Source organism: Onychostoma macrolepis, chromosome 20 (genome assembly GCF_012432095.1).
Source record: "Onychostoma macrolepis isolate SWU-2019 chromosome 20, ASM1243209v1, whole genome shotgun sequence".
Classification (NCBI taxonomy): domain Eukaryota; kingdom Metazoa; phylum Chordata; class Actinopteri; order Cypriniformes; family Cyprinidae; genus Onychostoma; species Onychostoma macrolepis.
Genome location: NC_081174.1, coordinates 25,602,451 through 25,624,330, shown reverse-complemented (window position 1 = coordinate 25,624,330; position 21,880 = coordinate 25,602,451). Strand labels below are relative to the sequence as shown.

At 33.6% G+C, this 21,880-nt stretch overlaps 1 protein-coding gene across 3 annotated transcripts in view; it reads right to left on the bottom strand.

Annotated features, from left to right (window-relative positions):
- fam184ab (family with sequence similarity 184 member Ab) overlaps positions 1-21,880 on the bottom strand; it is a 130,422-nt gene that overhangs the window by 60,318 nt on the left and 48,224 nt on the right. For all 3 annotated transcript variants that reach the window (XM_058756364.1, XM_058756366.1, XM_058756365.1), the window contains exons 4-9: positions 17,916-18,051; positions 14,878-15,059; positions 10,737-10,922; positions 4,592-4,714; positions 3,003-3,164; positions 2,322-2,443 (exon numbers count right to left, since the gene is read on the bottom strand). In XM_058756364.1, the coding sequence (XP_058612347.1) occupies positions 2,322-2,443; positions 3,003-3,164; positions 4,592-4,714; positions 10,737-10,922; positions 14,878-15,059; positions 17,916-18,051 (911 nt within the window). The remainder of the gene's footprint in view (positions 1-2,321; positions 2,444-3,002; positions 3,165-4,591; positions 4,715-10,736; positions 10,923-14,877; positions 15,060-17,915; positions 18,052-21,880) is intronic.

Below are 21,880 nucleotides of genomic sequence, written 5' to 3'. Positions count from 1 at the left end.
AAAACAGATGAAATTTTAAATAAAAATGAGAAATGCTGCCTTGGCAACTACTGGAAGTTAAATATGTTAAACATAACAAATCACATAACAAAACTACAAAAAAAAAAAAATATATATATATAATAAAATTAAAACGAAAATACAAAAATAAAAGCTAATTCAAAATGTTATAATAAAATAAAAACACTGTAATAGCAAATATTAGTAAAATAACGAGATCTATAATTCCAGCTGAAAACTGTCTATTAGCATCTTTAGCAATCTGTTAGCATTGCATTCCTTGCCACATTTCTACAGTAAAATTCCTATTGTAAATCCAATTAATGATGTTTCCATGGACTAGACCTCTTTAAACAGTCATTAAATAATTCCTCTGCACCATAAATGATATTAGTTGAGAACCTTTGCTAATTGTGGACTTAAAAACTGACTTAGGTGTGTGAGGCTATGAAACTCCTAGATATTCAAATCAAGGAGTCTCTTGAAATACGAGTCTCTCGACCTAGATCCAAAATCATTACAAGCACTTATTTTGAGCAATAATGAGCTCTACAATGGTCCACATTTTCCCAAATAACAAGTTAAAGCCCAAATATCATGCTCCAGGGCACCGCAGCACCATCCTGAATAAATGTTGTGGAAAATGAGCTAAAATCCAATAAATGTCTTGTTGATTTGTCATTAAGGCATGTCGAGTGTCTGCTTAGGGTCTATTCAACTTCAACCTTCCGAGTTAGCTCATTTCTATCATTTTCGGGGGATGTTTTGGTGGCGAATTGGCGAGCAGCCAAAATGTCCTTAAATTGATAGTTCGCCCTAAAAAAAGAAAAGAAAAAACAAAACAAATCAAAACAATTTACTCACCCTCAAGTTGTTCCAAGCCTGTACGCGTTTCTTTCTTCTGCTCAACATAAAAGAACATTTTGAAGAATCGGGGTATCCGAACAGCTGCTGGTAGCCATTGATTTCCATAAAGAAAAAATAGTGGGGACCAGAAACTGTTTGCTTACCCACATTCTTCAAAATAACAACTTCTGTAGAAGAGAGAAATTCAGGTTTGGAACAACTTAAGGGTGAGTAAATGATGACAGATTTTTCATTTTTGGGTGAACTATCCCATTAATGGCCTTTGTTTTAGTTAAATACAGCTCAGGCTTGTACTAATGACCCATTTGTCTTATTTGAAAGCCCATGATATTAAACACTGGTTGCAAGCACTGCTGATGAATTAGACAGGCAGGGCTTTCTGAGGCAATGCCAAAACACTTACAGCTGTTGGGAACTTTATAGGGTATACAAGTCATCACACAGCTTGGCAAAGAAGGAGAGAATGTGAACGAACGAGAAGTGCCTTGCATGTTGACAAACCACTTAAATGGATCGTTCACCACAAATAAAAAAAGAAAGAAAAAAAAAAAGTGTCATTGTTTACTCTCCCTCAGGTCATATTCTTTAAGAATGTTGATTTCAGTTCAGCCCTCTTCTTACTCTGAAATACTTTTCCACAACTTTTTGTATACAAGTTTTAACATTGACAACATCACTGACAAATAAATGGAAAAATAAGTAAATGTCTTTTATTATTCTAGTAATGTATATTATTCTCATAACATTCAAATATTCAAGTAACATTTTTATTTGCTTTCTGTATAATTGTTGTAACTTTCACTAATACTTATAACCCCTAAAACAAAACTATAATAAATAATAAATAATATTCTATATAATATAATAATTCTAACTTGAAAAAATTATTTAGAATACAAAAATTTCCTTTTTTGCACAATTGTTGTACCTCACATTAATGCTTAAAACATAATCATTAAAAATAAATAAATTATGAAAATGAAAGATGAAGAAAACAAAGGCAAAGGCAGCTTTTAATAATAAAAAAAAAACATTTAATGTGTAATTGGCATTATTATTATTAATTTTACTTTACATTATACCATTATTTAGAATACAAGAATTACAAATGCTTAAAATTTAGACAAGCAAGCAAATAAATAAATTAAAAAAAAAAAAAAAACAGATGGAGCAAGTGCGTTTTTAATCATTTAAAAATGTAATAATTTTAATCTGTGATTTAATCTGGCCATCCATTCATAGTCTACATAGTCTTCGGTAAACAAATATATTGGAGAAAAATGGCATTTATATGGAGTTTCTTGACAATTTGTTTCATAACTGAAAATTCAAGGTACAGGTTTGTCATCATATTTCGATGATGACCCTTAATTTGACATGGGGGTGAGTAAATATCTCTGAAAGCACATTTCCAAGAACTTCCCTTGTGTAACCCAAAAAGCATTTGCTCTTACCTGAGCGTCTCGGTCCACTTCAGCTCGAGCTCCAGGGCCATCTTATCCATTTTGAGCTTCTCTTCCTCTTTGGTAGTGATGAGTTTGGCATCGTGCTGTTGTTTCTGAGACTCCATCTCTCCCTGAGGACAAGAATGAGAGCAGACATTAGCTCTGATGAGCCATTAAGCGCATGACCCGTAATTGTGAGGTCTAACACGCGGCACTCAGGACGAGAGGGAGGGCTCTTCTTCACAGCTATCAATCAAACAGGGGCCAGGAGATGAAAATCCATTTTCATTTCTCCACTCACTCATTTCTTCTCTCACGCACACACAGGTCTGATTCATTATGCATGGTCAATCGGAGAAACTGTGCTTCAGGTCAAGGACACAGGAAGAGGAACCATGAAGAGGCCTCTCTAATGAAGCGTCTTTGTCACATAGGGGCCAAAACTGCAGGTGGGTGTAATTCAACAGAGCACCTATTACTCGTTTCATAATGATGAACTCATTGCAGGTGTTTTTAGGAGCTATTCATGGAAACTGAGGGCAAATGCAGTATATTAATAATAAAAAATTAAAAAATTCACCCACATCAACTTTAATGATAAAAATGTCTGGCAGGAGCAGCTGAGTTATGTGACTTTGAAGTATGAAGTCTCATTCTCATTTTTTGGAGTAATTGCTTTTGGTAATAGACCTGAAGGGCTGTTAGGAGGTTGCTGGTCTCTCTGAGTCTTGCTCGCGTGGCGTCCAGCTCTTCTAGAAGCTTCTTCTGGGCATCCTTCAGATTGGAGATGTGTCCGTCCGCAGAACTGAGTCCCTGCTCTCCCTGCTTCACCAGCTCCTGGAGTCGATTCACCTGAGGAACAGGAGAAGTAACTCACTTTTGTGCAGATGCTTGTTCTCTGTGTTGAGTTAAAGGACACTGTAAGAATGAGGCACTCTAAAATAAAATAAAATAATAAAATAAAATAATAAAATAAAATAAAATAAAATAAAATAAAATAAAATAAAATAAAATAAAATAAAATAAAATAAAATAAAATAAAATAAAATAAAATAAAATAAAATAATAGATATTTTTAGTATTGTAATTAAAACTACAAGTAACAAGAACACAAGTATTAACAAGTATTACGTATATAATTAATATATATTTATATAATTAATTACTTTTGTCACAATTAATTACTTATAATTAAGTACCTTGTCACACAGGTTCCACATATAATAAAATCTACTCAATCTCTATAGCGCTCTTACAATGATAAAAAATAAAATAATAACATAACATAACAGGTGATTTTAGTATTATTTATTTAAGAACATATAACAAATATTTAGATGTAAATTCTTTACATTATATAATTATTATAATCATACATTTTGAATTATACCTTGGACTAATTATTAACCCAATAAAACAAAATTATTACAAATAAAGAAATAAAGAAATAACAGTAAATTTCATACCCTAGTGAGCTACGTAAGCAGCTACTTAACTGGAACCCCAAAGACCAGCCTAGGCCAGCTGGGAAACCAGCTAAAATCAGCAGGATATCTTCAAAAGGCAGCATAACCTCTTACGTGACTGAGATTTGAGATGCTATTCATGCTCATTCAGACTCTCAAATGCTCAAAGTTCATTCCAACAAAGAATGTTAATAAAATGCTGCAAATATAGTGATATATGGCTTTTTAATGAGACTCAGCTATTGTGGAACAGCCTTTAAGTGAGGAGTATGGCTAAATATGTACCCTAGGTATATAGTTGGTTTCTAGATGGTCCAAGTTGGTCGTCATCTTTGACCAGCAACAAACCGGCTACCAGCTGGACTGGTTTTTGGAACATGCATGATCATCAATCAGCCAATGACCAATTTAGACTAGCTAGAAACCACAGCTACCATATTTCAAAACAGATACCATCTTGAGATGGATTTTCCAGCAATTTCAGAGCTTCATTCCATTTATGCTGAGCATGCATTAAGCATTAATGCTATGCATTAAGCATGACTCAAAAAGTGAATGAAATCTGGCTAAATTGAATGTTAGATTAATAATCAGTGATGCTGCTTCTCTTCAGGGGTCTCCTTGGCCCATTTGCAGCTGTGGCTAAGGTACATGGGACTCAGCCAGATTTGTGTTCCAGAAGCCCATTAAAACACATTGAGACTAATGAGATGATAAACACATGACACTGAAATTAATCACCTCCTCCCTTTGCTTCCGTGCCTTCCTTTCTACCTTCTAAATCACTTTCACAGAGACAAACAAAGGTTGTACCTCACTGTTGGCCATGTTGAGTTTGGCTGTGAGCTCCTCTCGCAGACTGTCCAGTTCCTCTCGTAAAAGGCTCTTCTGTTCCTCGAGAGAGCTACGTTCCTTCTCGAACTGTTCCTCCATTTCCTACAAATCCAACAGAAGATGCTGATTACAAATGACGACAGCTTATAAACATGAGAAACAATTTATGCTACTGGAAAAAAGGCAACCGTGTATAGGGATTGCTGTTAATCGTTCACCAAAAAGTCAAAATCCTATCATTTACTATTCTCCTCATGTTGATCCAAATCCATGGAGGAAAGAAACCCATGGGTTTGAAAAAACTTGAGGGAGAGTAAATAACGACAGAAGTTTCATTACTGGAGGAACTATTCCTTTAATCATGACAGAAATCTTTTTTAGGCGGTGGCATTTTGAAGGCATCACTGTCTGGAAACTTAATTTCAAACATGTCAGGGTAGTGCCTTGGAAAATCCACTTAATATCTGTCTCAGGAAGCAGGAAAAAATAAGATGACAAGATTTGCAATAAAAAAAAAAACAAGACATGGGAAGAAATTAATAGCTATATATTATTCATCATAAGATTCTTGAGCTTTACTGAGCTCTCCTGGAATATTATAATAAGAAACTAATCATAGCCATCCTGTGACATTTACAGAATGAAATGCAGTTTTTCCATTGTATCCTGTCCTCCACAGTCGAAGATACAATCCGTCTTATTACAGCACTTGCAAGGTAGTAAAAAATTAATATTCCTCCAATATTCTGGTTATATATCTGGTTACAACTCTAATAATTAAAATTCTGCAATTAATTCAAACTGAACTGCTTACAGACTCTGTCTAAATTTCTGCAGATAATTTCTGTCTTAGTTCATGTTGGCTTTTCACAAACTACTTCAGACTAAATTTAGAATATCTCACATTAACTCCCAGAATGTTTCAGCTATTATATATATTTTCTTATGTCTTCTATAAAAAGAGGAAACATTACAGTGCAACTATTTAGTATCATTATCAATGGTGAAAACAAGTTGAAAGGAGCTGCTTAATATTTTTGTGGAATTTTCTTTTCCAGTATTCTTTATAGGACAGAAAGTTTTTTTTTTCTTTCTTTTTTTTTTTTTTTTTTACAGCAAAAGTCTTCACTGTATCTTTTGATATATTTAATACATCCTTGCAAAAAGTATTAAAAAATTACTGACCTCAAACCATGCATCAACCCAGTTACATTTATGGCTGAGATTTCATAAAAAATATCTTAATTTGTGTTCTGAAGATGAATGAAGGTCTTACGGGTTTGGAACGACATTAGGGTGAGTAGTTAATGAATTTGAAAGAAATGTAAAGAATTTTCATTTTTGGGTGAACTATCCCTTTAAATTTCTACAAAAATGGCATCATTAGCTACATTATAATGTATACTACATACAGATTAAGACAGATATCATTGATGCATGATAACAAGATATGTCTAAAAACAACAGCAAGCATGAACCACATTGGTAACATAAAAGTGGAGAACAATAGATGCTGACGAATTAAAGATGAAAGAGATGAGATCATCTCTTCCTCTTATCTTATAAAAGCAGCGGCGAGCTCCTTGCCCATGTTGATTAAAGTGAAGTCCACATCGAATCCAATCCACGTCACATATTCATACAAACACCACCTAAAGGAACACGCTGTGAAAAGCCTGTGCGTGGGCCTTGAGGAGAAAGAGGCCTTAAGTAAGCCTGTTTAAAAAATTGATGGTTAGCACAGATGAACAAATGGGCCGCGCGCTCAGTATAGCTGGCATGTGTGCATAATTCACTCCATCCCTAATTGAAGCCGCACAAATATGCAAATGCCACCTCTTGAGTGTCTCACTTGTGCCATGGTGACACAAGACGTGCGTTATGACGGTAAAAAATGGATCCATGCTGTGATCCATGTCAAATAAAATAAAATTCCTCCCAGAAAATATGAAATACATGCTTGCCTACAGCGGCTCTACTCTGTGGAGGTTCCCAAAATAAAGGTTCCTCTAATGCTCTGAGGGTCTGTCATCAGAGGAGTGAGTCACCAAACCTACTTTGGACACACAGTAGAAACCGAATGCGCTCTGGAAAAGAAAGATAAAGAAAGAGAGAGTGGAAGGCCCTAGGCTTCATCTAAAATAGGACGTCAGCGCGGTCGTCACGCTGCTTCTGTACAAGGCAGTGAGTCAGCGGCACACTCTAACAGAGGCCACTCTCATTGATTATTCATCCGCACCTCAATTTTTCAAACTGCATTTCCATTTCTGAGAGTGGCGGGCGCTACGGCGGCGCCGTGATAAGCTCAAAACGGCCACGCTGTAATGTGATTAACCGTCAGCTGCTCTGGCGTCACCGGCACAAAGGTTTGCTGAAGGGTCGCACGGGTTTGACGGCAGGTGATAATGGTGGAGCAGGCCGGCTTTGGGCAGTTTAATCTCTGTAAGCGTGGACAGGAAGTGGGAACTCACTGCTCGGCTTGTTAAGGATGGAATACACAACGTTTAAAATCTGAAAAGATTCCAATCGATGGTGTTTAAGAATCTGCTCAACAGCGCTCAAATGTTAGCGGGAAATGGACGTTTTTGAAATTACAGTACCGACTGGTATTGTGGCCACTACTTTTGACAGCAGTAGTTCAAACACAACAAACTCATGCAGAAATACGTGCCTTGTTGCCAGAAGACACATGACAAATGAAAATAATGTGTGCTCTAAAGTATATAATGGATGGAATCATAGTCTGAAGCTAAAAACTGTCAGTTTAATGCCATATATATATATATATATATATATACATACATACATACATACATACATACACACACACACACACACACACACACTTAAATGTAGATCATTTTACACTTTTGTACATTTCTAAATGTACATTTTTTACAAATATTATCTTTTGCATAATTAATTTTTATTTAATTTGCATATTATTGCACATTATTTACCCATATACCACCATTCAACAGGATGGGGTCAGTAAGATTTTTTTTAAAGAAATAAAAAAAAAAAACATAAAAATATCCTTGAAAGAAGGGACCTTTCTGATCTAATCAAAAATCAAATAAAAAAATAAAATTACTTTATTCAGCAAGTACACATTAAATTGATCAAAATTGACTTTTACAAAACTTTTACATTGTTACAATGTTTTTTTTGTTTTTTTTTTTACTTTCAATTCATTAAAAAACATGTATTATTGTTTCCACAAAAAAGCAGGACAACAGTTTTAAACATTGGTAATAATAAATGTTTCTGCAATTCAGCATATTAAAATGATCCTGAGTAATGATGCTAAAAAATTTGCTTTGCAAATATATCACAGGGATATATTTTGAAATATTAAAAATGTTAAAAACCTTTTAAAATTTATCCAAACATTTACTTTAAACTGTAATATTTCATACTATTAGTTTTACTGTATATATTTTTTTTTAATCAAATAAATACAGCATTGGTAACCTCGAGACAAAAAAAAAAAAAAAAAAATTAAAAGATCTCACTGACCCCGAGCTTTTGAACATTAGTGTTTAATTGTTTTTTTTTCCATTAAATCTTTTCTGTACAAAGAAAATAATACTTGTAAATGATAGTTATTTTAATTATAAATGAAACCCCAAAACTGCTTACATTCATAAACATTTAAACACTGAAAAATGATGTAATTTTTCATATGGCAAAACATTAACTGTTTACAATCTAAACAGTACTGATGCTTCCTACATAAGTTCCAATTAGAATTTGGACAGAACCTCATTTATATTAGCCAGCTAGATTTAGCAAATTTGTAATGAGTCAGAAAACGCGTCTCCTTCTGGATGTCTCTCCAGGTACTCCAGACCTCCTTTGCATGAGTCAACATCCTCATTAGACCTTGGCTTCAGTGACCTGAAAATGAACGCACACCCTGGGAACACCATAACTGCGGGCACGCTCTCCGAACAGGAAAGAGAAATAAACCACCGCTGCTCTGCGACGTTCAGCTAACGACCAGTGCGTGCGTGATTTATAATTACAAAAATATGAAGTTGTGAAGCGTTTGGATGTGGATGTGCCGGCCTGCTGGCAGCTGCCTATTTTGGGGGAGGGTGACAGATTGCGCTCCGACTGAGTCAATCCCGTGCAGCTTTGTATTGCTTTTATTTCATATGCTATCAGCAGAATCAAAACAGACGGTTTAGTCATGACGTTTGCCATTCACCAGCCTGTCTCCACTGATGAGGGAAATAATAGATATGACTTTCATTTTTAAATCAATAAAGCTTGAGTATGCCTGGGACACCTTGAGCAGGACGGAGGTGTGTGAGAAATGAATTTGCACTGTTGTGCCTAATGAAGCATGGATGCCAAGCTGCGTACCGCACTCTTCCTTTCTAACAAACCTCCTGGAGCTGAGGCACCTGTCTGTAGGTTTAGCGTTTTTTTCTCTCTAACATACACACAGTTATGATTGCATGATTGCACTGGAGAATCTTTTAAAGATTCACATGTGACTTTCATTCTCTAGTTCTTTAGAAAATCAGCTGGTGCTTTCAGAGGCATCATGCACCTGTTTTTTTGTTTGAACTGGCAGTTCTAGTTCACTTGGTGCACCAGGCAAGATAAGACATGACAAAAGGGAGGGGAAAAAAAACTTTTTAACAACTTAGTAGTTATTTATTCAAGTGTAAGATATGTTAGGCTAGCGGTGCAGTTGACATTTAAGACATGCAAAGGGGACCCGCATGGATACGATGGGAAAATAAAACTTTAAAAGGTAGGGAAATACACTTCCGTCTCATTTGTTGTTGATGTCCAATTAAACTAGCATTTAATATTTTGACATATCAAGTTTTTTGCTGCAAATTCATGTTTTCAAAATCAAAGAAATAAAATAAAATAAATAAATAAGTCATAAATCTGAAAGTGTAAACCAGTTTACCCAATGTTATTTTATTTTATTTATGTAATATTTCCATATTTATTAATATTTTGAATCATCTTTTATTGTTATGGTTTCATTTGAATTGTCATTTTAGCTTTAGTAATTCTAGTAACTTTTAAAAATATATATTTGCATTTAATATTCATATTTTATTTAATCATTATTCCAATTACCAAAAATAAATAAATAATGGTTTTAATTAACAACAATAACAACAACACGGAAATTAAATGAATGAATTAATCTAAAAGATTAAACAACTCTAACCAGTGCTAGCTTATTATTATTCATATAATGCTATAGTATTTATTAATATTTTAGAATTAGCTTTATTAGAATGACTATATTTTCAGTTTTCATATTCATTTTAGTTTAAGTTTTAGTAATTTTTCATGTGCTTTTGTCATTTTTATAAATATTGTTTATGTAGCTTTAATTCATTTGTATTGTTATTATTATCATTATTCATTTATTATTCATTATTATTAATTATAATATGTTAATTAGGTTTAATTTTAATGATTAATTTAGTATTTCAACTCAACTTCTTTTCTTTTTTTTTCTTCTTTTTTTTACAGTTCATTACCAAGGAAACATATCTAATTTTCTAATTTTTTAAAGTTTGGGGTTTTTATATAATATTTATATTTTATTTTATTTCATTTCAGCTTTATTTCAAATTCCAAAAACAATTTTAATAGTTTTACTCAACAATTAACAACACTAGAATGAATGAATGAATGAATGAATGGTGTATAAAACATACACCTTTGCATCACAGCATCTACAGCAACAATATTTTGTATCTACTTTCATCTATGTCAGTACCTAATTATTACCTCAACAGACAGATTCTTGTGTGCTTGTAAATAAATACTAATAAATGTGTTGTTGTTTTTCAAAACTTGTACATTTTAAATCTAGTTTGTCAAATAATTATGTCCTCCAACCTTGAACCTGTAAGAATTGTTCTCTCTGATCTTCCACTCGCGCTCAAAGGTACTTCTTGTTCTTTCTCGAGGTGACACCTCCTGACTGACGCCAGACAGCGAGTTACTCTTCAGTCTGAAGCTAACGAGTGAAGCGCAGTCATGCTGATATCTCAACAGGACAGCTCTGGGAGTCTTTAGAAAGTTGTTTGTGGGCCCAGGCTGACAGCCAGTGGGTGTTGTGACAGAGTTCACTCACGGACAGGAGTCGGTTCCTCTCTTTCTCGGAGACGCTCTGGGTGTTTTCTAGAGCAGCCCGGTGCTTCCTGGAGAGCTCGTCCAGCGCCCGGCTGTGGGAATCCTTAAAGTGAGCAGTGTCTTCCTCATATTTGGCACGCAAGTTCAAGAGCTCCTTCTCATAGATCTGCTTTTCCTCTCGAATTGACTGTTGAAGGAAAAAAAATCAAAGACAAATGTACTTAAAAGATCATCTGATATAGCTTATATATCAGCTTATATAATTATTTTTAATATATCTTTAATTATATATTGTATAGAAATACGAAAAAACTTAAAACATAAATTTCATTATTACCCCTCTGCTGCATTTGTATTAATTAATTATCCCTTAAAATTATTTATTATTTCGATATTAAATATGCTATTTATTATATTACATGACACAATCATTCAAAAAAATGTCTCTTATGCTCATCAAGGCTATATTTATTTGAACAACAACAAAAACAGTAATATTATGAAATATTATTACAATTTAAAATAAATTTTAAAAAGTAATTTATTCCTGTGATGCAAAGCTGAATTTTCAGCATCATTACTCCAGTCTTCAGTGTCACATGATCCTTCAGAAATCATTCTAATATGCCGTTTTGCTGCTCAAGAAGCATTTATTATTATTAATGTTGATAACAAATATTTTTGTGGAAACCGTGATACATTTTTGAACAAAGAAAGAACAGCATCAGCCTTTACTGTCACTTTTGATCAATTTAACGTGTCTTTGCTGAAAAGTAGTCATTTCTTTCAATAAACAAACAAATAAATAATACTGACCCCAAACCCTTGAACAGTAGTGTTCATATCATATTTCTGACCTTAATGACTACTACTTTACCTACTACTTCTAGGTAAAGGTTTTTAAGTGGTTTTTGCATTTTGGTTTCAACAAAAGATCTTTTTGGACTGAGAAGGAAGAGATTTGAAAGTTTTCATGGGGAATTTATATATCATTTAGATAAATACTTTTCATTCCATGTTATTTAAAACATAAATCAGTGTAGAGCAGTATTACGAAGGCCTTTTCACTTTCACATAGATAGCGATGACGCAAAGCGAAAGCGTGTCTGTGAAAGCTGAGCACGGTTTGTGAAAAGAGCACAAACAGGCATCAATAAAGGACGCCGTCTCTTGTTCAGAAATGTTATGAATCCAATCTAAAAGTAAAACAGTGAAAGCTGAAAGCCCACACTGACACTGTGAAGCAACTGCCCGCAAGTAAATAAACTTCCCATTATAGGACCAGCAGAAGTGTCGGCAGAGTGAATCACTCCACAATGCTTTCCCGCTCTATTTGGTGAGTGTTGTCATAGTAACACCTAACTCAAGGCTGTGCTGCTAACAAACTGTGATGTGGGCGACAGAACAAAACAGAGAGAAAGCTTGATGAGACCTTTTCAAATGGGAATTATCCTGAAATCCACGCACAAGAGACAGCCAATAATACCATGGTGCTTTATATGCTCTACAAAGTTGGTTTCAGCTGAGCCCCTTCTGACGTGTTTATTAGGCTAATGTTCACAGAGGACACAAACAGCTAAATGGAACGCAAGGGAAATAGATGATAGGAGTCTTCTGAAGAAAAAAATTAATAATAAATACATTTAGGCCTACATTTAAGCTTTATGTATTTGAATTCCAATTGGACTTTACATCTTTAACATATCAACTGAATTTTGTTAGCTATATTATAAATCATGTTCAAACTTTTTAACTGAATAAATTTGCATCAAAATATGAGTATTTAAATAAAATCAAATAGATGAAAATATTTACAAATAAATAATGCCATGTTTAATTTAATTTGCTTTAATTGATTTTTTTTGAGTGTAGAAATCTTTCACGGTTTATTTATTTTATGACTGACAAATATGTATCATATGAAGTTAGTTTGAAATATTAGTTTATGTTAAAACTTGCAATCCAAATGGATGAAAATTCAATTCAAATTCAAGGCAATTCAAATATATAAATCTTAAAATAAGACAAATATTTTTTGAGTGTTGAGAGATGTTTTGAGTTGATTTTTACCTTGACAAAAATAAAATAAAATAAAAATAAAATGTAAAAATAAATAAACAAATCAAAATTCAATAATTAGTTGATTTTACTAATCAACTTGTCAGTTGTTGGACACTTGTCATCCATCCCTATAATACAGTAGTTAACTCAAAGTAGTTTTTGATACTCCAGCAAATGGTACTCTTGGAAATGGAAACATAGAGGAACAAAAATAAGAATATTATATACAGTACAGTACTACCCACCATTTATTTATTTAGAACAATAGTGTGTGTACATGTACATGGATTACTCCTTTGTGAGGCTGTTCTCTCGTTTCATGGCCTTTTCTAAGGCTGTAAATAAAAAAACTCAGCTTACATTTTTGTTGAGCTTTTGCCTTCTTCACTAGTCAAAACAGTGGAGATTGACAGGAAGCTATTAGGAAGAGAGAAAGGGAATGTCTTCGCAATGTGTCGCATGACGGACTGCACCACAGCTTTTTAAAAGTTTCCCAAAGTCTACTAGTAAAACTGCTGAGAGGGATATTTCTGGAGCAGAAACAAGCCCACATTCCCACAATCTGTTTATTGGGGCTCTCAACGTATTAATAATGGAAGAAAACCTAAATGCGACAGGACAGCCAAAAAGCCAAACTGCTAGAGCAGATTGTTGCGTGAAAACAGCACGAAACGCCATATTGTAGCGAGTCAAATAAATAGCCATGCTGTCTCCGCACAAGAAAAATGATTGCCAGGCTGAGTGAAACCACTGAGAAATAAGAATTCCCTTTGAATCAAACCGGCCGTCCACAAAGAGACATATTTTCTGAGGTCTCGAGCTCTCTGCAGTGAGGATGGAGCGTTTTGAATAAAAACATAAGAGGTCTGGATTTGGCTGTGATAAAGCAGCTAGTGTTTAACATGAGAGATGGACTTGTATATGCTTAAAGCTTAAGCTAATGATGTCTCAGAGGAACTCATGTGAAATAAATGTTTCTGAAGAAGACTGATGTTTAAGCTACGGACAGACCGATTCTGCAAACTTGCAAAAAAGCTGTTTTTCCTCACTCCATCTCTTAGACACACCAACCAGGCTTCAAGATCTTATGGTGCAGTACAAATTGTGCCCCCAAAACATATTTGGACGCTTAAAAATATCATTGCAGTCGAAATAAAATATCAAACCAAGTGGCATTCGCACAAACTGCTGCTAGAGCAACCAGAACGTTTCCAAAGAATCCAAAAAAGTATAATGATTTCTCGATGATAATAATACTAATAAGAAGAAATTATTCTTGAACACCATATCAGCATATTAGAATGATTTCTGAAGGATCATGTGACACTGGAGACTGGAGTAATGATGCTGAAAATTAAACTTTGCCATTACAGGAATAAATTACATTTTAAAATATATTTAAATAGAAAACAGCTCTTTTAAATTGTTGTTTTTGATATGGTGCAATAATAAATTGTGCCCTCAAAACACATCATTGCATTGGTATAAAATATGTATTTTTTTAGCATCTGTAATATATATTTTATATAATTTATAAAAAAATGTTGCTAGATCTTTTCTTAACTTCACTTTTCTGAGTAATCTCTACAGTATAAAACCAACCAGCATCATGCTTGTGATGTCTGACAAGTCTCCAAATAATTCAAAAACATTCTTGAGCAGCAAATCAGCATATTAGAATGATTTATGAAGGATCATGTGACACTGAAGACTGGAGTAATGATGCTGAAAATTCAGGTTTGCCAGCAAAAGAATAAATTATATTTTGAAATACACTGGAAATCATGCTGCCCAAAAATATCTGGACACTAAAAATGGCACTGATTAGATATAAAATATCAAACCAAGTGGCATCTGAAAAAAAAACAAACAAAAAAACCCAGCTAAAGCTCTTCTTAACTTTAGTTATCCGAGTCATTTATTCTGTACAAAACCAACTAGCGTCATGTTTGTGATTTTTTGACAACCAGAAAGTGTCCAAAGAATCCTAAAAAAAGTCGGTTGTGATACAAAGTGTCCAAACACTCCCAGCGGGCCTAAACTGATCCATATTCAGAAAACTCAATGGGATTGATCCGTACCTTCTCTAGGGAGAGGATCTGCTGTCTCTGCCTCTCGTCCAGCATCTGGCATTTCTTCTGCAACGCTCCTCGTTCCTCCTCCAGACGCAACACCTTGTCCTTCAGACGAGACTTTTCTGACTCCAGATCCCGAATGACCGCCTCGTGAGTCATCTGGGTGGCCTGCAGGCTTCCGATCTGACCTGGACGGCAGAGAGAAAGCCGGAGACAGAACTGTAGAGGAGGGTCAATGCTTTGAATGTCATCTAACACAGAGAGCAGACAGAGCCAAAGATCTTTTCCAGCTGCCAATACTGCGAACCTGAACGCTGCAAATAAACCTCAGTGTTCAACAGTTTGCCTACTCTTCACCAGATTTAATGTGTCTTGAAGATCTGTCTATGGCTATGTTAATAACAGAATAATAGCACGCTTACTGCATACTGCACAGTACATGCTGTAGACAGCATATTATTTATTAAAAATAGTATGTTGAACAGTATTTAAAGAGTAAATTATGCCGCATGTTTAATTCAAGAATTGCAGTTGTCACCTCATAAATAAAAATGGTTATTTAGCATTTCTAATTCCAATTAAAAAAAAGAAAAGAAAAAGATTTATATATATAAATATATAAAATATTTTAGTTTTTTAAATAATTTTTTTTGTCTAAAACTTGAACAGTTAAATCATTTTTAATTATTTGAAATAAAGCTGAAATCAAATACAATAAAATATAAATATTCAAAGAAAGCTTAAAATGTAAAAAACATATTTCTTTTTTGTTATTTACTGCTTTATTTCAGTTAGTTGCCAAGGCAATATTTCCATATTGATATATTTTTGATGTTAACTAAATAACTAAAATTGAAATAAAAACAAATTAAAACAAAACAGAAAAATTAGGAAAGTGCAAAAATTATTAAACCATAAAAACTAAAAATATAAAAATAAAAGATAATTTAAGAAAAATGGAAATGTATGAATACTATAACACTACAATAAAAAGTTGAAGCACTAAACTGAAATAAAAATCAATTAAAGCTTAAATAAAAATATGTACAAACAGAAAAATAAATAAAGAAAAACTCAAAAACCTAAACTTAAATGAAAAATAAAAATAAAATCGAATTTAAAATATTAATAAATATTATATAATACTAAAATAACAGAAAACAGAGTTAAAGGTTGATATTGATATTGGGTTTTAGGTTGATATTGCTTCCAGTTTATTTGTTACACTGGAAATGGATGGTCAGGCTTGCATTGCATTGTGGGAATCTGAATAGTTTTTGAGTGTCCTTGATTGTTCTGGTACTAGTTAAATGTTTCTGCAATTTCTTGTCTATTATACTAATAAAAAGCGGTGTTTAATTTAGGTTAATTACATTACAGTTACTGATATCTGCACTTTTTCTCACTACAGTCGTTTAAAAAGAAATGCACTTGTCAGTGATACGGTCTGGTGGTCAATGCATGGTCTATCTGCAGTACAAGCCTGGATAAAAGTCTCAGATAACGGTTTCTGCTTCATGTTAAATTCATTAATGCAGTGCAGAAAGCATAAACACAAACACAGAGTGTGAATCTTAATGCGCTTAAACACCTATTGTTTCTCCCAGATAAGAGATCAGAAGTGTGTTTGGCATTTAGGTGTGACAGACCCAGCTGGGCTCTGCCTCCCTCAGGGAACATTCCAGAATGTGGGAGATGAACACGGCTAGGACACACAGCTGCTGTTGCCAGGATACCAGGAGCCGATCCGTCACCCCAAACTTTCCTGTCAACAGCAATGGTGCCTTGCAAAGAATAGCTGTGTCTCTAATCTGATGAATTTTATTTATTCAAATATCACAATTTTTTTGCCATTTAAGTCTTTTTAGCTGAATCAGGTTTTAATCTATGAAGTGACAATAGAATTTAACCTCAAAAAGTAGTTTTTTATAATAATTAGTCATTATTTTAACCCATGGATTTCCAAAAATGATTTGTAATATTAATAATAATTATTCATATTAACATCAAATATAACAGCAGCAACAGCAATAATAATTATAAAATACATGCTTAATAAAAATGCATGTATTATTAAAAAAAACTATACAAACAACAGTTAACGTATGTGAATTTCATTTCATTTTACCCAATTATATGCCAATATTTTTTTTTTCTTTAAATATCACTAGCCAATAGTCAATTGTTTAGGTTTGAATATGACAAAGAAAAATTTATCAAGAAAATAAGAATCTAAAACCTAGATCCTGAAATTCCTGAACAATTAGATGAATAAAATTAAAAACTGAATCAGGTCTTACACTTGCAGTTATTTTAAACCATGCATTTCAAAATCTGAATTGCAATATTGATGATGAGGATGATGATGATGATAATAATAATAATAATTATTATTATTATTATTTTAACCTAAAAAAACTGTTAAAATGAACTTAACCCATGCATTAAAACACTGATTTGCAATATAATAATGATGATAAATATAAAAAGTTATTTTAACCCATGAACTTCTAAGATCAGTTTTCAATATTTATAATAATAATACATTTACCCATTTAACCCATTTTAAATATTTCTTTGCAATATTAATGATGATGATAATGATGATGACAGATTTTAACCTAAAAAAAGTTACAATTATTTTAGTGCATACACTTCAAACATTTATTTGTAATATCAATAATAATTCTTATTTTAATATAAAAAAATGACAATAATAATAATAATAATTTAAAAAACATGACTAATAAAAGATATTGTTATAGAAACTGTTATACAAACTGTTAACCTCTATGAATTTTACTTTACAAATAATTTTACATTTTAATTTAATTACAGTTCTGTATCTTGTTTAAATTCAATTCAAAGGGAGGAGATCAGTTGGAACCTAAAGGCACTCAGCATTTAATTCTGAATCTCGAAACAATCCTGCTGTGCATGCTGGTAATGGATTAGTAGCCTAAAGCAGTGTAGAAGGATGAATCAATGAAAGTGAGCGGAGTGGGATTGAACAGAGGTGATGGGAGAGCATGTGCGTATCTCACTGGCTTTGAGCAGGATCTCGGTGGCCTGCTGCTGCACTCGGTCTCTGGATGCCTCCAGCTCACACTCCGCCTCCCTCTGCCTGATTTCCACAATCTCCGTGTCCTTAGTCACCTCCTCCAACTGTTTATGCAGCTCCTGCAGATGCACACACACCAATCAATCAACAAAACGACCAAAACACTTCACATAAACCTCTCTATCTCCCTGTTCATTACTGAGAGCTGCCTCTCTATATTTAACCATCATGAGGTTTCTTGCTTTGTCTCGCTCTCTCTTTCACTCATGTCACTTTTTCCATTTTTACTCCTCTCACACTCTCTCCTCTGTTCTCAAATTCATCCTCATTAATTGTGCATGTACACATTAGCTCTTTCTCCCTTTCATCTCTGCTCTCTCTGTCAATTTCCTCCATCGCCTTCTAAAAGAACTTCTCTCGGCTTCCATCGCTCATTGTCTTGCTAACTTTTTCCTTCACTTCCACCATTGTGGAGCTCATGTTCAAATCATCGACTTTTCCACTCAAAGAATTCATTCAATGTATTTTGTTCTTCTTACAGCAAAGACAGCACAAAGAGAAAGAAACAAACCACTTGTAGGAAAATTTAAGCATTGTAATGCTACATATAGAGACTTTTTGGTAGAACGAACATGCACAACATGAAAAATACATTATTTTAGTGCAGAACTGAAAAAGATCAATTTTACGCCACGGTTGTCACATTTTATTGTTGTTTGAAATTAAAACAATCTTGAAGTTTTGGAGATTTAGGTCTTTGCCCATTCAGCACACAGGAGCTTTTTTTAAACAAAAACAAACAAACAAAAAAATATCTACAGTACTAAGACAGGGTTCCTACACATTTTTCATTTCAAAATTTCATACTTTTCCAGAATCAAATTTCCAAACCTCTCGGTAGATTTTCAGACCATATTTAACATAAATGGTTCATACAGCATTATTTTCAGCATTAGATTTGGTATAGAGTACAGTCATCTGTAAATATTTTTATTTAGTTTTTCTTAAAATAACACACAGAGTCCCTAAAATAAAACAATACAAAAATACAGACTTTTACATGCACACAAGAAACTTTTTTGTGCCCTCAAGAAACTATTCACATGTGCATTGGAATGTTTTGCATGCTAGCACATTACTATTTCTAGTTTTATATAACCTATTTCCTTTGTGCATCACTGCCATCTTACTATGAATAAAACGATAGCATGGATGCACATGAATTAGCAGAGATCTACCTGCTCAAAATTGTGCTTTTCTTTACAGTAGACCCCTGATATCAAGGCCTAATGTCAAATTTAACACATCCTCTGTGGCGGTGGAGAAACTATGACGCGAAATGGGCTGATGGCATAAAATTTGCCAAGTTCAAGGGTCTATAAAAAAGACTGGTATTGTAAAAAAGTGTTTAAGATTTGGCTTTCATTGGGGCAATATGCCATATTTCAAGGCCTTAGGTCTTAGTCTGTGGCAGCCAAGAAACCACACTGAGAAATGGGCCGATGGCACAATAGGTGGCTCTGTGTGCATTGTCCTACAAGTTTTTTTTTTACAAAGATCCTTGAGGCAATGTAATATGGTGCTAAACCCAAAATGCTTATAACCTGCATTTTGCATAATGAAAAAGTGCACAGTAAATTCATTCATTCATTTGACGATCACTAAAGAATCACTAAGCAGCTGCCATGAAACCTCACTTCTTGTACGATAAATTTATTTTCATAAAATTCTTAATTTTCTCTTATTAAAACTAAATAGGGGCAAAAGTCTGGAAACACAAATATTTTTCCATACTCTGCTTTCTTTTTTCCATACTTTTCCAAACCCCGTAGGAACCCTGCTAAGATGACCACTGCATGAACTGTTTTGCCTATTTTCTACATCTATCTATCCAAAATATAACTCTTAATTACTGAATTCAGGTTTATTAGAATTGAAAACTTATTGAAGTACTTTTGTCTGTCCATCCATCCATCTAAAAAAACACTTAAACTGACCCTGAGGCCAGCAAGTTTTTTTTTTTTTTTTTTTTAAGAAATTATTACTTTTATTCACTTTTATTAAATTAAATTACGGTAAAACGGTAAAACATTTACAATGTTACAAAAGATTTCGGTAACACTTTATTTTGATGGTCCCTTTTGAAAATTCTGTCTACAATCAGTAACTTTGCACCTACACGTCAACAAACACTCATTAGAGTATTATTAGACTGTCTGATTAATATCTGCTAACTCTTTATTGTGATGGCATCCCAACAAACATTCTACTGACTATAAGTAACTTTGCAAGTACATGTCAACTTATTCTAACCCTAACCCTACCAGTCTACTAATACTCTACTAACACTCTAATGAGAGTCAGTAGGTGCAACGTTACTTCTAGTCAGAATGTGTTAAAGGGACCATCAAAAAAAATTTTCAAATAAATTGCTAAATCCTTTTGGACTTTCTATTCAAAGTATCCTGAAAAAAAAGGGTTTCCACAAAACATAAATTTTCAACATTTATAATAACAGAGTTATTTATTTAAACTAAGTGCAAATAGCCCGCCTTGTTGGCAGAGGCTCTTTATACTAACTCCAAGACTTTTTGATGCGATCGACCCGAGTTTGAATCCTCCTTTCGCCAAACTCATTCTTCTCCCTTTTCACATCACATATTAGATTGGAAAGGCATGTATTTTCAATAAAATGAAGAAAATAATCAAAAAGTGTAAAATAAATTTATACCCTCATGGGTGTTTATTGGTTAGGGTTAGGATTAGGTGTATGAAGGGCTTTTTTATCATTTTAACAAAAATGCTAATTATGCTTCATATGTTTTATAATGTACTACAATACAATACTGAGGTGCAAATATCTGACACTTGCACTAAGTAGTATAAATAGCATCTAACTAATATTATTGCAAAGACAATACTTCTAGAACATATCGCTATTTGCACAGTGTAAATAGAACCCTAAGAAAATATGCTATTTTCACTAAGTGCAAACAGCTGCTGCCTTATAATAATCAATGCAACATTTCAAGTACAACTGTTTTCAACACTGATAAGAAGAAAAAAAGTTTCTTGAGCACCAAATCAGGATATTAGAATGATTTCTGAAAGTTCATTTTACATTAAAGACTATTGCTTTAAATTGTTATAATTTTCTTGTATTTAGTATTATTGCATAATAATATTGCTTTTACTGTATTCTTAATTGTATTTTTTGAAGCAATGTCTGATGCTATACTAAAAATGCCCTTGTAAAATGACCTGTGAAATCTTTTAATAAGGTGACAGGAGTCTCATCTGGAAAACAGCAGCATGTAATTGGGTGAAAATCAGCACCTGGGGAATCTAAATGGTCTTTGATTGAAGCATGTCTGATTTGCCAAACTGTGACTGCAGGCTATTTGACCTCAGATATTTGGGTCTGACTTCAATGATTTTACCTCTTTTTGTTTATACTAAATGCTCCAAGTATGTGATGTGGATCTCTCACCTAAGTAATTCAGCATTTGATCAGCAAAGATTAACAAAAACTAGCACAGACCTCAGGGAGTCGGATCATTATGAGCTCCAGTCTGAAAATGTCACAGTGACTAAAGATCGATTCCATTAAAGATCTGCTCTGTGTGTGTGTGTGTGTGTGTGTGTGTGTGTGTGTGTGTGGAGCTAAAGAGGCTCAGCACATTGCCATTAAATAGCCATTATAATGTGTCATAAAAGCAAGAATTTATGTAAGACAAACATAATATTAAACTGGCGATCATTGTTCATTTGAACGACCACATTATAAATCAAGCCAAGCATGGATCTTTTGATGACACCCATAAATTACATTTAGTCAGTTCTTCCATTCAGAAACAAGTCCAAAAAATGCCTTGGAGGGCCATGCTGGCTGACTGGCTTTTTTCTTCAAAGATATTTGAAAGACAATTCAGAGTTCAGGATGTGTGC